Source organism: Leptodactylus fuscus, chromosome 1 (assembly GCF_031893055.1).
Source record: "Leptodactylus fuscus isolate aLepFus1 chromosome 1, aLepFus1.hap2, whole genome shotgun sequence".
Lineage (NCBI taxonomy): Eukaryota > Metazoa > Chordata > Amphibia > Anura > Leptodactylidae > Leptodactylus > Leptodactylus fuscus.
Genome location: NC_134265.1, coordinates 50126995 through 50140480, shown reverse-complemented (window position 1 = coordinate 50140480; position 13486 = coordinate 50126995). Strand labels below are relative to the sequence as shown.

Here is a 13486-nt window from a genome sequence, read left to right as displayed (position 1 = left end):
GGCTCAATCCACCCTGATTTTCAAAACAAATGTTGGTGCCAACCTCAACTTACTACAAGGGCCAAATTCACTGCTGGTGACAAGCTCTCCTCACTGCAAGTGCCAAATACACATGTTTCAAGGTGTTTTCCTACTGTCAGAGAGGTGGTATTGAGTGTGTAAAGTGTGTAGTTGTTAGGCTGTGATGTTGGGGTAATAGAGGGTCTTTGGTGTGTTAGATGCCCCCAGACATGCTTCCCCTGCTGTCCCAGTGTCATTCCAGAGGTGTTGGCATCATTTCCTGGGGTGTCATAGTGGACTTGGTGACCCTCCAGACACGGATTTGGGTTTCCCCCTTAACGAGTATCTGTTCCCCATAGACTATAATGGGGTTCGAAACCCGTTCGAACACACGAACATTGAGCGGCTGTTCGAATCGAATTTCGAACCTCGAACATTTTAGTGTTCGCTCATCTCTACTTCTTAATAATTGTTTCTTCCCTCTGCTATTCTGAATTATTTTACCACTGCTAGGTTGTAGTTCATAGAATGAGGCAACAAATTCACCAGCCGGCAGAAGCCTTCTACTCCACCCTCCCTTCTCCATAGAGCTTTGTGTATGAGGCTGAAAACAGACGAATATAATATACCGTAAGCAAGCAGCAAGACTAAGATGAGAAGGAAACAAATCTCTTTAAAGGGATTCTATCATTAAAATCACATTTTTTTTTTCTCGATCACTTCCTTAAGAAAGGCTATTCTTCTCCTACTTTTAGATGTCTTCTGTGCATGCCCACAGTCCACGAGAAAATGGCCGCTTAAACCAGCTTACTGTGTAAGCGGCCACAAGAAAATGGCCGCTTACACAGCTTACAGTTGGTTCTGCCCGAAGCCTAGAAGTTTGAACCCAGCTCTGGGAGAAGAAGCACAGAGCGGCGTTCCAGAAGAAGATGGAGGCGGCCTGGAGAGTTCTCTTGCAGCATTGGGGACGCCTCCAGTGCTGTTTGAGCGCTGGGAACCGCCCCAGTGCTGCAAGAGAACTCATTTGCATATAGACGAAAACCAGGATTTCTACCGAACAGCGGCGCGGAGAAGACATCTAAAGATAGGAGAAGAATAGCCTTTCTTAAGGCTATTCCTATGTGTGATCGAGGAAAAATTTAATTTTAAATGATAGGATCCCTTTAAGATGCATTGTCAATTTCTTATATTCACCTGTACTATTCATTCATGAAAAGATGTTTATAAGTTGAGATAAAACTTTAACTTTCCACTGAAGTCAAGTGGTTGACTGGCATTTGTAAGAATTCTTCCTACAGATGTTTCGTGACTGTGGCATCTTCAAATAGTTGCAGCCAGGAGACAGATTTTCCACCCAGAATTAGGGTTACAAATACTCCCTTATTCTATGACATCAGCTTATGAAGAGAGGCCAAAAACAAACATTAGTAATTCTGCTCCTATATTTGAGAACGGTTAAAGGGAGCCTATCACCTGCTGCTCATATTCAATTGCCCAACCCTACCATACAGACTACATTACAGTGATAAACATCATACCTCTGTTATGTAGGTCACTTATGAAGATTTGGAAAACAACAACTTTGAAATCCTATACAAATTAGGTAGTTGGTGCACTGGGGGCGGGACTTCAGCCCAGGGAGCGCCGCTCTGTCTCACGTGGGATGGGTGATGTCACAGCATTAAGAGGATCAATTCTCATCACATGGGTAAGATGGCAGACGTCAGAGTTGCAAAAGCAGTGCTCCAGAGAACTGAAGTCCTGTCCCCAATGCACCAAAGTTCACACATCAGAGAATTTTGAGTTCATAGATAGGGTCCTTTATTCAGTACCTTCACCTCTTGGCTAGAGATGGAGAGAGGCTATAAAAAGCATCTCCTGCGCTGGAGGACGTGAGGCAACTCCGTGATTTAAAGAAGACCTTCAACAAACGCAAACAATTTGCATTCTGTAATAGTCTCCACTCCTTGGATTCTGGCGCAGTTGGAACTTTCCTCTAGCACCTACTGTTCCTAAGCAGTTATTTCTGTTAGTTTCAGCTCTTACAATGCTACTGCTCACTACTGTCTGATAGGGGGGTTCTTGTTTTTCTATTCAGGACCACTGATCTAACAGCAGAGAGCCTTGTAGTTCTAAAACCAATAGAAATGATTGCTCATGAACGGTGGGGGCTAGAGAAAAATTTGCAACTGCACCAGAATTAGTGGACTGGAGCCTAATGAAGGATGTAAAGAGTTGTGGAGATGGTGAAAAGTCCTTTATAAATGGCTACCATATAATGCTTAATTTCCCCGGGTGTGGAAAATTTCTGCAAATTAGGGCTGATGGAACTACTCAGCAGAGAGTCACTTTGTCAAGGAACGCATCTAAGAAAAAGGGAACATCTAACATGAAGAATCCCTTTAAATAACATAAGGGGCAGCTATTTAAAGGAGTTGTCCAGGATGACTAAAAAAAACTCTACACTAATCTAAACACCCTCGGTGAAATACATGGATAGCACATGAAACACGGCCACGGTGGTCTGCAACCGGCCTTAGACTGACCAAATCTAAGGTCTACAAAACCAGTCAGTCTGTACACACAATCTCCATGATACATAACATAGCAGCAACTCACCTGTCTCCTGAAAAAGCTTAAAATGTTGGAAGGCTGAGTAATGTCATCATCCTCATATGTTAATAGGGGCACTACACCTAGAAGAAGAATACAGAACACATTCATTTCCACAAAAAAACAAGAGATCCTAACAGGACTTAAAGGGGTTGTCCAGTCACTAGAAGCTAAAAATATGTGCAGAGCTTGAACACTCTCTCCATTTAAACCGATGTCGCGAACTCCCCACTTCTTGCAACTGGCGGGCACCCCAGCGGTGAAAAGCCAACAACCAAAAAGTTATCCTTTTGCAAATTAGTTGTTTTGCAAATAAGTTGGCACAATGACCCACTGGCGAATGCTGATCTGATTTTACTAATCCCCCCAAAAAAATGCTGCAGAAGAAATATTGCATGTTTATGGCAGACATTCAATGTATATATACAAGCTGGCTCTAGTTTGTGGAACACCCCCTTATGGCATCCATAAGATATGTGGCCGCATGACCATAACGGAGTGTTAGCAGGCCTAGTTCAGATTTTTTAGTAGAATGCTTTTGGCTGACAACTGGATGCTATTGGAGTGACTTCTGTCCCCCACTGATTTCAATGGGGGAGGGGGGTTGTACCGTTCCAATGTCACAGAGCAGGATAGGGCCTGCTCTATAATTATGAAAACAGAGCTTCAAACCTCTTATTGGAAGAGCCTTGGTCTGCACACTAGGGCATGTGCATGAAGCCTATATGAGGATGAGCTGTTGTCATCAGTATCTCTTTTATTTAAAAAAAAACAAAACAAAACCCACACTGACTGATGAAGAAAAGGGGCAAAAGCCCTAATACTAGGTTCATACCTGCATTGGGGTTTCTGTTCCTAAGCAGACCCGAAAAACGGAAACCCAATCTGCTTAAAAAGTGGTTACCTATGTTACCTGGTTCTAATGGGGTCCACGCGGGTTTCTACCTGGAAAATGCAGAATGATGTTGGCATCACAGAACGGTCACCAAACGCAGGTGTGACCATAGCCTAACCACTTTTTAAGCAGATTGGATTTCCATGTTTCAGGTCCCCAAGCAGATCAGAAGAAGGGAAACCAACGCTGATGTGAACCTGGTATAAGGGACTCGCCACCCCCAGGCACCTACTGCTCAAAACATGGCATGAAGTTTTCTGGGGCCGCAGGTCAGCTATTAATTTAACAGTACTCCTCAGTATTCTCCGACCACATAAAGCATGCCAATGCTCAGGTCTAATGTATATCTGCACTATACAGGAGCATTTATACTCGATTACAACGGAGCAATGTGCAACGACTTGTGATCTGGAATAAAGACATCATAATGGCCAGGCGGGTTTAATCAGAGTATGTGGCACATGCCCAAGATAAGGTGGCATCTGCTTCACAAGTCACAACTAGATGTTCTTTGTTTAAATCCCAGACCCTACAATTGTGAAAGAGTTTACACAATCCCCTTAAATCCCCTATCACCCAAAGAAAACTATTAGTAAGCGTTCTTTCCGCAGTAAGTCATGTCTATGTGAGTGGGATTGCGGAATATTTCCTTATATACTGGTAATGCTAAGCAGAACTTGTATATACATTAAACAGCCCATTCTTCACTAGGCAATGGCCCCAGAGGGCAGACTGTATTCTCCGTTCATGTGTTCTTCATTACGCTACAGAAATACATTTGATCTCTCATTACTTTTCTGTATTCAGCGAGAAAATAAAGAGAATGAAAAGTCAAAAAAAAGTTTTTTGTACAACTTCCACATACAGTTAACAAAATACTTATAATGTACCAAGTGAAACTGCTTAAAGAGTTGCTGTAATTTCAGTGTATAGTCTTATCCAAAGTCCATAATGGGAAGTCGGGAGACCCTATAGATTGCTGAATGACGATGAGCAAAGCCACCATGCTCCTTTAGATACAGTTGCCATCCAGCATTGACCTGTCATGTCCATTAGGATCACTGTGGACCTGTGGCTTAGTGTCCCAAATAGCCATAGCCTAAGTTTGCCTATGGCCGTGCTGGGACAAAAAAAACCTTTACACCTACTTAGAGATAATCCTGATGACTTTTATCGGACTCACTGATGTTGCTCCTGTGCTGTTCAATGAAGTAGGGGGAAATACATCTCGGCTTCACTGAAGCCAAGACGTACTACTCCAGCCTCAGTGAACATCAGGACAGGCGCTGGAGTAAAGGAAGAAGAAATGTTGGTTTGTTTTCTTAAATGCAAGAATAAGGATATTTGGGACACCACCACCAGCCCATATTAAACCAACTGGTGGGTAGTTTAATGTTCCAAACAGATCTGACAGGTTCCCTTTAAAAGTGGATTAATATTTTTTTTTTACTTAGTGTTAATATTAACCCAGTGATAGAATTATTGTTAATGCATCACGAATGGTTTATTACTATGTGATATCCTAAAATCATAAGACCTGATGGGGACATATCAGCGGACTGGAGTCTATGGCACTTGAACAGACTCCTGAGTAATCCATATGGCTTCTTCTACCTGGACGATTTACCATTTTGTTACAACAATCTGTACTTTCACAATAGGTAACAAAGTATACTCAGAAATTAGGAAATACCTTGTGAACTTGCCCAGGTATAGTCTACAGGATTTAATGTCAGCGGGGCGCCAGAAAATTTTGCATATGCCTAGAAAATATAAAAACAACAGGAAGAGGGTTTCTGAGTTCAAGCTCATTTTTGAAACAAAATTCTCCCTTACTATGAGATGCTCCCACAAAGCACCCCAATACCTTTTATCAAACTTTGGTGCTACCATGATCACCCTGGAATCCCTGCTGCACCCAGGGATTGGTCCTATCTTTCCCAAGCCCTCCTTACAGCTTTAGGCCTTAATCACATGCGATGCTGGGTTCACACCAGCGTTCGGTCTCCGTTTTCAGGTTTCCGTCTTCTGCATGCAGAAGACAGAAACCTGTCATGCCGAGTCCGGCTGTGAGCTTCGGTGAGCGTTTTATGCGCTCTGTGGCAAAACAGTTTTTTTTGTTTTGTTTTTTTTTTAAACCGGACACAGAGTACTGCATGTCCAACTCTGTGTCCGGAAAAATACAGACGTGTGCACAGGGCCATTCAGATACATGAAAGTTACAGAAATTTCTGTTTCAAAATCTACTACTTGTTAACAAACCCTTAGGCCGGATTTCCACTGCAAAAAGTAAAGAGGAATTTGAGAAAGTATTTGGTTCAGATTTCTTTTTTTTGGCCCCGTGTATCCTACGGAAGAAAGCTGAATCAGAGTTTTGGCTTTCCGTCATGACTATGGCGCTAATCGGACTGAACCTCTCGATGCAGCTGATTCAGCCACAAAGTCTACAGTAAGTTTGAGCAGGACACTTGGTTTTTTTTAGCGGTCTCTGTCTTCAATGGGATGAAGATTGCGCTGGAATTTGGAGATCATTTTGAGATGAAATTTGGCTTAAAACCAACTATAAATTCAGTTGTGTGAATAAATTTTTTACGGTTGAGGCCCCACGTGCTGGAAAAAATGCGGTGTTTTAAAGGGATTCTATCATTAGAGTGCAATTTTTTCTGGGTACCACGTCGGAATAGCCTTATGAAAGGCTATTCTTCTCCTACCTTTAGATGTCTTCTCCAGGCTGCCGTTCGGTATAAATCCCAGTTTTCGTCGGTATGCAAATGAATTCTCTCACAGCACTGGGGGCGGGCCCCAGCGCTCAAACAGCACTGGCAGCGTCCCCAATGCTGCGAGAGAACTCTCCAGCACCGCCTCCATCTTCTTCTGGCCTCTCTTCGCATTTTCTTCCGACGCTGCCTTCAAACTTCTAGGCCTCGGGCCTAAGGTAAAGCCGACTGAGCATGCCCGCCGGCCACAAGAAAATGGCTGCTTACACAGTATTGTAAGTGGCCATTTTCTTGTGGCTGGCAGGCATGCGCAGTCGGCTGCCCGAGGCCTAGAAGTTTGACCCCCAGGGCCAGAAGAAGAAGCGAAGAGAGGCCGTTCCAGAAGAAGATGGAAAGTTCTCTCGCAGCATTGGGGACGCCCCCAGTGCTGCAAGAGAACTCATTTGCATATTGACGAAAACCGGGATTTATACTGAACGGCGGCCCGGAGAAGACATCTAAAGGTAGGAGAAGAATAGCCTTTCTTAAGGCTATTTTAACGTGGTAACCAGAAAAAAATTGCATTTTAATGATAGAATCCCTTTAAAGTAACTGTAGAGTGGATGGGATTCTAGCAAGTCCCATCGCCACAGTGCAGGAAAACGTGCTGTGGACATGCTGCGATTTCAAAACTGTTGCAGTTTTTTTAAATTGCAGCATGTGAATTATACCTAAGGAAATGCCGAAGGTTTCCTCTGTGGACTTTTTGTGAAATCCGATGCAGGAAAAATTGTGATGCGTCACCGCTACATGCGGCCTTAGCCTTAGGGTCCATTCACATGGAGGAAAAAAGGTGAGGAATTTGGCGTGGAATTTCAGCGCTGAAAAAAAAAGCCTTCCATTGACTCCATTGGGTTCCTTTGAAGGAAAAAGACTAAGGCCCCACGATGCGGAAACGCTGCTTTTTTGTTGCGGTTTTTTGAACCACAGCCAAGAATGTCTACAAAAGGAATGGGGAATATATAGGAAGTTCTTATACTTCTCCCTTCTGCTCATTCCACTCCTGTCTTTAGCTCAAAAAACTGCAACAAAAGCCTCAACAAAAAAAAACTGTGTTTCTGCAACATGGGTCCTTAGCCTTATGGTCAGTGTTTAATGGTCTTGCATTTTCGATACGTAGACATGACAATCCTGACATATGGCACCTGACGCCGCACAATACACCAGCACTTTGCTGTATAAAAGAATCAGCTCCTTTATAGAATGACCTAATAAACGTTCCCGAGTAGATAACACTAAATATAATCAGTTCACATCAAACATGTGAAGTGTAATAATCTAATTCCAGCTCCCATATCTGCACCGTGCTTTGTAGCCGCTGAGACTGTGTATACAACCATATCCTGCACGTCTTAAGACATTCTTCACATGCCCAGTAAGATTACATTGTCACCACCTTGTTTAAACTGGAAATGTTGGTTCCTAACTGGTAGTGACTGCAGAACAGAACAAGGTAAAACACAGGCCATACTCAAATCCTCACAGCTCCCTATTAGGTGGTGTACAAAGCCAGAAGCAGACAGCGCCATACACTGTGTAGTGGCTGTTCCTGGTTACTGCAGCTGCTACGGTCAGCTTCTCCTTGTGTTTTCTGTCCAAAATAAGTAACTTAGTTTAGGAGTGGGAGGAAAAAAAGCAGTAAATGCAGGCAGAAATTTATATATGTGTGTGAATGAGGTTGCAGAGACCCTGACACATTAATAAGATGCAGAGTGCACATGGACTTTGGTGTTTAATAAGCATAAGTGTGAAATTGTGCTGTGTGAACAAGGCCTAAGTGAAAAACTGGTGACATGGACTAAAGCTTCTCAGTGGCAAAGAAACACTGAGATTGCACTGAAGACGATGTAACGGATTTACTACTGATACTTGTATATTGTTCTTCATGGAAGGAACGTTCGTCTTCAAGTTCATCATATACAGAGGTAGGTGACTTCATCGAAACTTCAGCGGTGCCATATCCTATCACAGAAGACAACGAAGTGCAATGAAAAATCATTGAATAATGTTCTTCCAATGACTTTTCAATGGTTTTTGTTGTTTTCTGAGATAAAATATCACGCTACAGCAGCTTAAAGGGGTTGCACCATTATGGACACCTATCCCCTACGCACAGGACAAAGGATAAGTGTACAATCGCTGGGGGCCCGATCGCCAGGCCCCCCTAAAGCAGGGGGAGGGAAACTACAACTCCCAACATGCTCCAGTCACTTCCATGGGAGTTCCAAGAACAGCAAGAACAGCAGAGCAAATATCCATGTTAGGAGTTGTAGTTTTGCAACAGCCGGAGAGCCGTACGTTCCCTGCCCTAAAGCTTCCTTATGAATGGACTGCCAGTGTGCTTGCATGACCAGCTCTCCATACACTTCTATGGAGCTGCAGGCGCTGCCAGACATCACAATCGCAGCAGCCTCACAGAAGCAATTGCAATTGGTTATAGGGTTGTCCTATTTAAGCAATAGGGCGGGGAATAAGTGTCTGACTGCTAGGGGCCCAAGCCCCCAGTGATCAGGAGAAAAGGGGACCGACTTGTGAATACAGCCTGTTCCTATTACATCTGTATACTTAAGGGGGCTTCCACCTATAATATGACATGCTCTTGATGAAGTGTTCCACAGAATGACATGTCATGTGACTGCCATGGCGAAATGATATGATGCCCAAATGTGGCACTAGGGAGCCATGGTGACAGGATATAAGGTAATTGGTGACAACAGGTTATTGGGTTAGATGCAGAACCCTGGACTGGAGATCAGAGCACAATGCTAAGTTTACTTTCTTATAGCTGGAAGATCCCTTTAAGTGTCCAGGTGTAGCACAAGTCGCACACTTTCATGACACGTGACCTTGGTGACATCTCTGTGTATGGCGGACATAGTGATGCACATCAGGCCGGGGCTCCAGGGCACTGCACAGGGATGATGGTGCCCCTGACCACTGCCTGTCACACAGCAGCAGGGCTGCAGCATCTCCAGGGCTCACGCCGCTCTTACCAGCACAACCAGACATTCGGGGTGCACGGAGGGGAGCCCCCAGTCACCTCCCCAGCACCTCAGCTCCATCACCGGGAGTCCCCGGGGCAAACCGGCCACAACAACCGAGCGTTGGTCCGGAATTTCCTGCCGGAGACTCAGCCTCACAGAGCGGCCATCCCCACAAGGGGCGGAGCCACGCCTCTACAGACGGCGCACAAGCGTGGCGAGTAACCCCGCCCACTACGGGGAAGCCGCCGAGGTAAACACTGAAGACCACGCCCACGTAATGCGTCGCTCGCGTTGTCCCCGCCCACTACAGTGAATTCTTCGCCCGGCAAGATGACGTCATTTTAGAAGCTTTTTCGTGATACATTGGAGACCTGGTGACGTCATTATGCAATATTGCTGAATTATAGTAAAATCACTCATGAAAATCTTCGTTACTCACACTGCTGAGGCCTTATTCTGCCTGGAACCTGACACCTTAGGGGTCTCAGGCCTCAAAAACTAAACTTTATTTTTTATTTTCGGCATGTTAGTGAGGGGGCCCGGGCCCCCTAAGGTGTTGGGCCCTGTGGCAGCTGCTACCACTGCTACCGTGGTAGTTACACCACTAATATGACCCCTTTGTTATGCCACCCCTACAGCATCTGACCACTATTTTATGCCCTTTCACAATATATGACCCCTTTTTTGCCCCCCACATAGTACCGAACTCTTATTTATGGCCCCCACACAGTATCTGACCTCATTTTATAGCCACACACAGTATCTGACCACCTTTTTTTTACTCCCCCCTATTTATGCCCCCACACATTTTATGACTCCCTTTTATAACCCCACACGCTACCCTGCCAGTTCAAGTAGATGAGTTGTAAAAGCAGATGACAGATAAAGGGGATGCAGTTCCCGTCCCACTCTTGACAGACCCAGCAGAACCTCCTCTGGGGGTTCACTAGGGGGGGGTCGCTAGTGCCTCCTCTATGATGAACAAATAACCTAAACCTGAATATGATGTGTGTTTCTGTTTTCCCTTATAAGGAAAGCAGATCCGGAAAGCAGATCCAGAAACTGGAATCACTTGCCAGCAGGTTTTCAGAGCTGAGACGAAGGTCTGAAAAACCAGAAGGCAGCGGTTGGTGGTAGCCAGTAGATGACAGCAGTATACCAAAGAGTAGTCGTCCAGTCCAGGTCATCAACATGAAGTCAGCGCAGTACAGAGGGGTAATTCAGAAGGGAGTTCAAGCAGGCTGGGTCGGTAACAGGAGAGCAGAGTGGTACAAAAATAGGTCAAGAAGCAGTAGTTTAAAGGTAACCCGGGGTCGTCAACAGGAGAGGGCACAGTACAAAATTGAGAGGCAAAAAAGCAAACCAGGGGATCAAAGGAAGAGGCTCAGAGACACAGGCAAAGGGAGCTAACTTCCAGGATAAATGTATAGCCAGCGGCTAGCTGGTGTGGAAGCAAACCCTAAATAGGCTCTGGCAGGCCACATAACCTTCTGCGCCGGAAGTCCACAATCCGGTTCAGGAAGGGACTGGCTACTCCCACATGCCGCGGCGGCGGTTCCAGCCCAGCTCCTAACACTCTGTGTGAGAAAAGTGCTTTGCAAATGTGTTATAAAGCAAATGCAGCACCCGGGTATATAATGAGTCCCAACCACCAAGCCTCCAAGCCTTACCACTCCTGATCCCCAGAGGTGTTCACCAGAGGCCTTGATGGTATGATGGACTTGGAAGATACCATTGGGCAGAGTGGAAACAGGTCAGACAGTGCAGGATGCACAGCGCAACACTAGTCTCAACAGAAACTGAAACCACTTACCGAAAACTTCCTGAGGGTGGATGAAGGTCTGAAGATGCAGAGGCAACGGTGATGGCAGTGGTAAATAAATAGAGTAGTCGTCCAATCCATTTGGCATCAAGAGGTCTGCGCAGAACAGAAGAGTAATCTAGGAGGATTTAGCTTCCAAGATGGATGCTGAGTGGAAGCGTCCTAAGAGGACTTTAAGATCTCTAGACATTTCAGAGCCTTGTTTCCCAGTTGGGGTCTTGGAGACTTCCTCCACGTGTGGATATGGCTGTATCCAAGCTGTCAAAACGCACGGTAGTCCCAGCTGAGGACGGATCTAACCTTCAGGACGCTATGGATCGCTGCACTGAGAGTTCACTTAGGTGTATATACTCCGCCTCATCTGCCCAAGCCTCTGTGGGCATTGCCTCCTCTGAGGTGGTGAATAAACTTCGGGCAGATCTTTCCTCTCTTGAGAGGGATATTGATTCTGGTGTCACAAGAGATGACCTACTATCTGCTATGTCTAAGATCTCACTGGCAGTGGATTTTTTGACAGAAGCTACATCTTATCAATTGAAGCTGGCTTCGAGGTCCATGACCCTGTCTACAGCGGCCAGGCATCCACTTTGGCTCAAGCCGTGGCGGGCTGATAACACCTCTAAGTTCAACTTATGTGCTCTCCCATTTGAGCCAGGTAGGTTATTTGGCTCACAGTTAGACCACATTATGGAAGGTCTCTCTGATTCCAAGGGGAAATGTCTCCCCCAGTCCTCTAGAGGGAGACAGCATTCTTCCTTTCGTGGCCAAGGATTCTCCAGAGCACCTAGAGGCCAGTTCCAATGGCGGCCTGGTGGCCAACCCAGAGGTGGTGGTCGCGGATCCTCCCGCAACACTGACAAGAAAAGACCTTTCTGACTCCTCCCCTTCCCCCCTTCATTTTGCAGCGGTAGGAGGTCGGCTTTTTATCCATTTTCCTGCCAGGCTCCATCTAATTCAAGATTCTTGAGTTCTTCCACTGGTACTATACGGTTACAAAATCAGCTTTTTTTCTCCTCCTCCAGCAACATACGCAGCAACCCGCCCTCTTCAGGGCATCAAGCAAATTCATCTGGAAAGATCCATACAGGAATACGTAGACAAACCCGCATTGGAACCTGTTCCCCTGTCAGAACAGGGTCAAGGTGTATACTCTCTGGTGTTCCTAATACCAAAGTCTACAGGAGGATGGCGCATGATTATCGATCTCCGGTACTTGAATCGATTCATGCACAATGTACGGTTCCGCATGGAGACCATCAGGTCGGTACTTCCCTTCCTTCAGCCCGGAGAGTTTTTGGTCACCCTAGACCTAAGGAATGCGTATCTTCATGTACCTATCTTCCCCCCTCACTGAAGATTTCTAAGAATTTCTGTCTATCTCGACGGAAGTCTCTCTCACTTCCAATTTACGGCTCTCCCATTCGGCATATTCTCGGCCCCCCACACCTTCACAAAGGTAGTGGCTCCGGTCGTAGCCGCCCTGCGCTTCCAAGGGATCTTTATAGCCCCATACCTAGACGACTGTCTTCTGAAGGCTGAGTCAGAGGAGGTCCTTGCCATGCATCTAAGAACTACGGTGGCTTTCCTGAAAGAGCTCAGCTGGCTAGTAAACTGGCAGAAGTCAGTAGTGGTTGCATCTACCTGGATTCAATTCCTGGAATTCATATTGGACTCTCTCAGCATGAAGATCTTCCTGCCATCTCCTCGGAAGAAGATCGGTCAAGCGGTTCACCACCTGTCCGTAACCCAGAAGGTCACAATCAGGACCGCCATGAGGGTCCTTGGTCTGATGTCCGCAACTGTGGAGGCAGTTCCCTGGGCCTTATGGCACATGCGCCCACTACAGTGCGAAATCCTGAGAGAATGGAACCACAGCCCTCTGGGGCTAAGGAAGTCTATCCAGCTGACCATCATTACCCATCCATCACTAGGTTGGTGGTCTCAGCTCAAGGACAGGAGGTCCATGGTCCAGACATCCTGAACCCTGTTGACCACAGATGCCTCCCTCACAGGTTGGGGAGTGCATCTGTGGGAGATCCCGACAAGAGGGACCTGGAACCATCTAGAAAAAGCCCACTCCTCCAACTGGCGCGAGCTAAGGGCAGTGCTTCGGGCACTTCTGTATTTTGCTCCTCTTCTGCAGGGAAAGGCAGTAAGAGTGAGGACAGACAACCTGACGGTGGTACGATACATCAACAAGCAAGGAGGAACTCGATCTCGCTAATTCTTCAAGTCACAGACCAAATATTCTCCTGGGCGGAGAAGAATTTATCCCTGTTGTCGGCTGTTCATATAAGAAGTCGACTGAACGTCTTAGCGGACCAGCTAGGTCGGGGCCTGGTGACACTGGGCGAATGGTCCCTGAATCAAGAAGTCTTCCTTCATCTCACCAGGATGTGGGGTCTCCCTGAGGTGG

General features: G+C 46.0%; 1 protein-coding gene across 2 annotated transcripts in view; it reads right to left on the bottom strand.

The window, feature by feature from the left end:
* Positions 1-9433, bottom strand: part of MTX3 (metaxin 3) — a 38751-nt gene extending 29318 nt beyond the window's left edge. For both annotated transcript variants that reach the window (XM_075270317.1, XM_075270326.1), the window contains exons 1-3: positions 9258-9433; positions 5202-5271; positions 2620-2696 (exon numbers count right to left, since the gene is read on the bottom strand). In XM_075270317.1, the coding sequence (XP_075126418.1) occupies positions 2620-2696; positions 5202-5271; positions 9258-9326 (216 nt within the window). In that variant the 5' untranslated portion in view covers positions 9327-9433. The remainder of the gene's footprint in view (positions 1-2619; positions 2697-5201; positions 5272-9257) is intronic.
* Positions 9434-13486: the final 4053 nt, after the last annotated feature.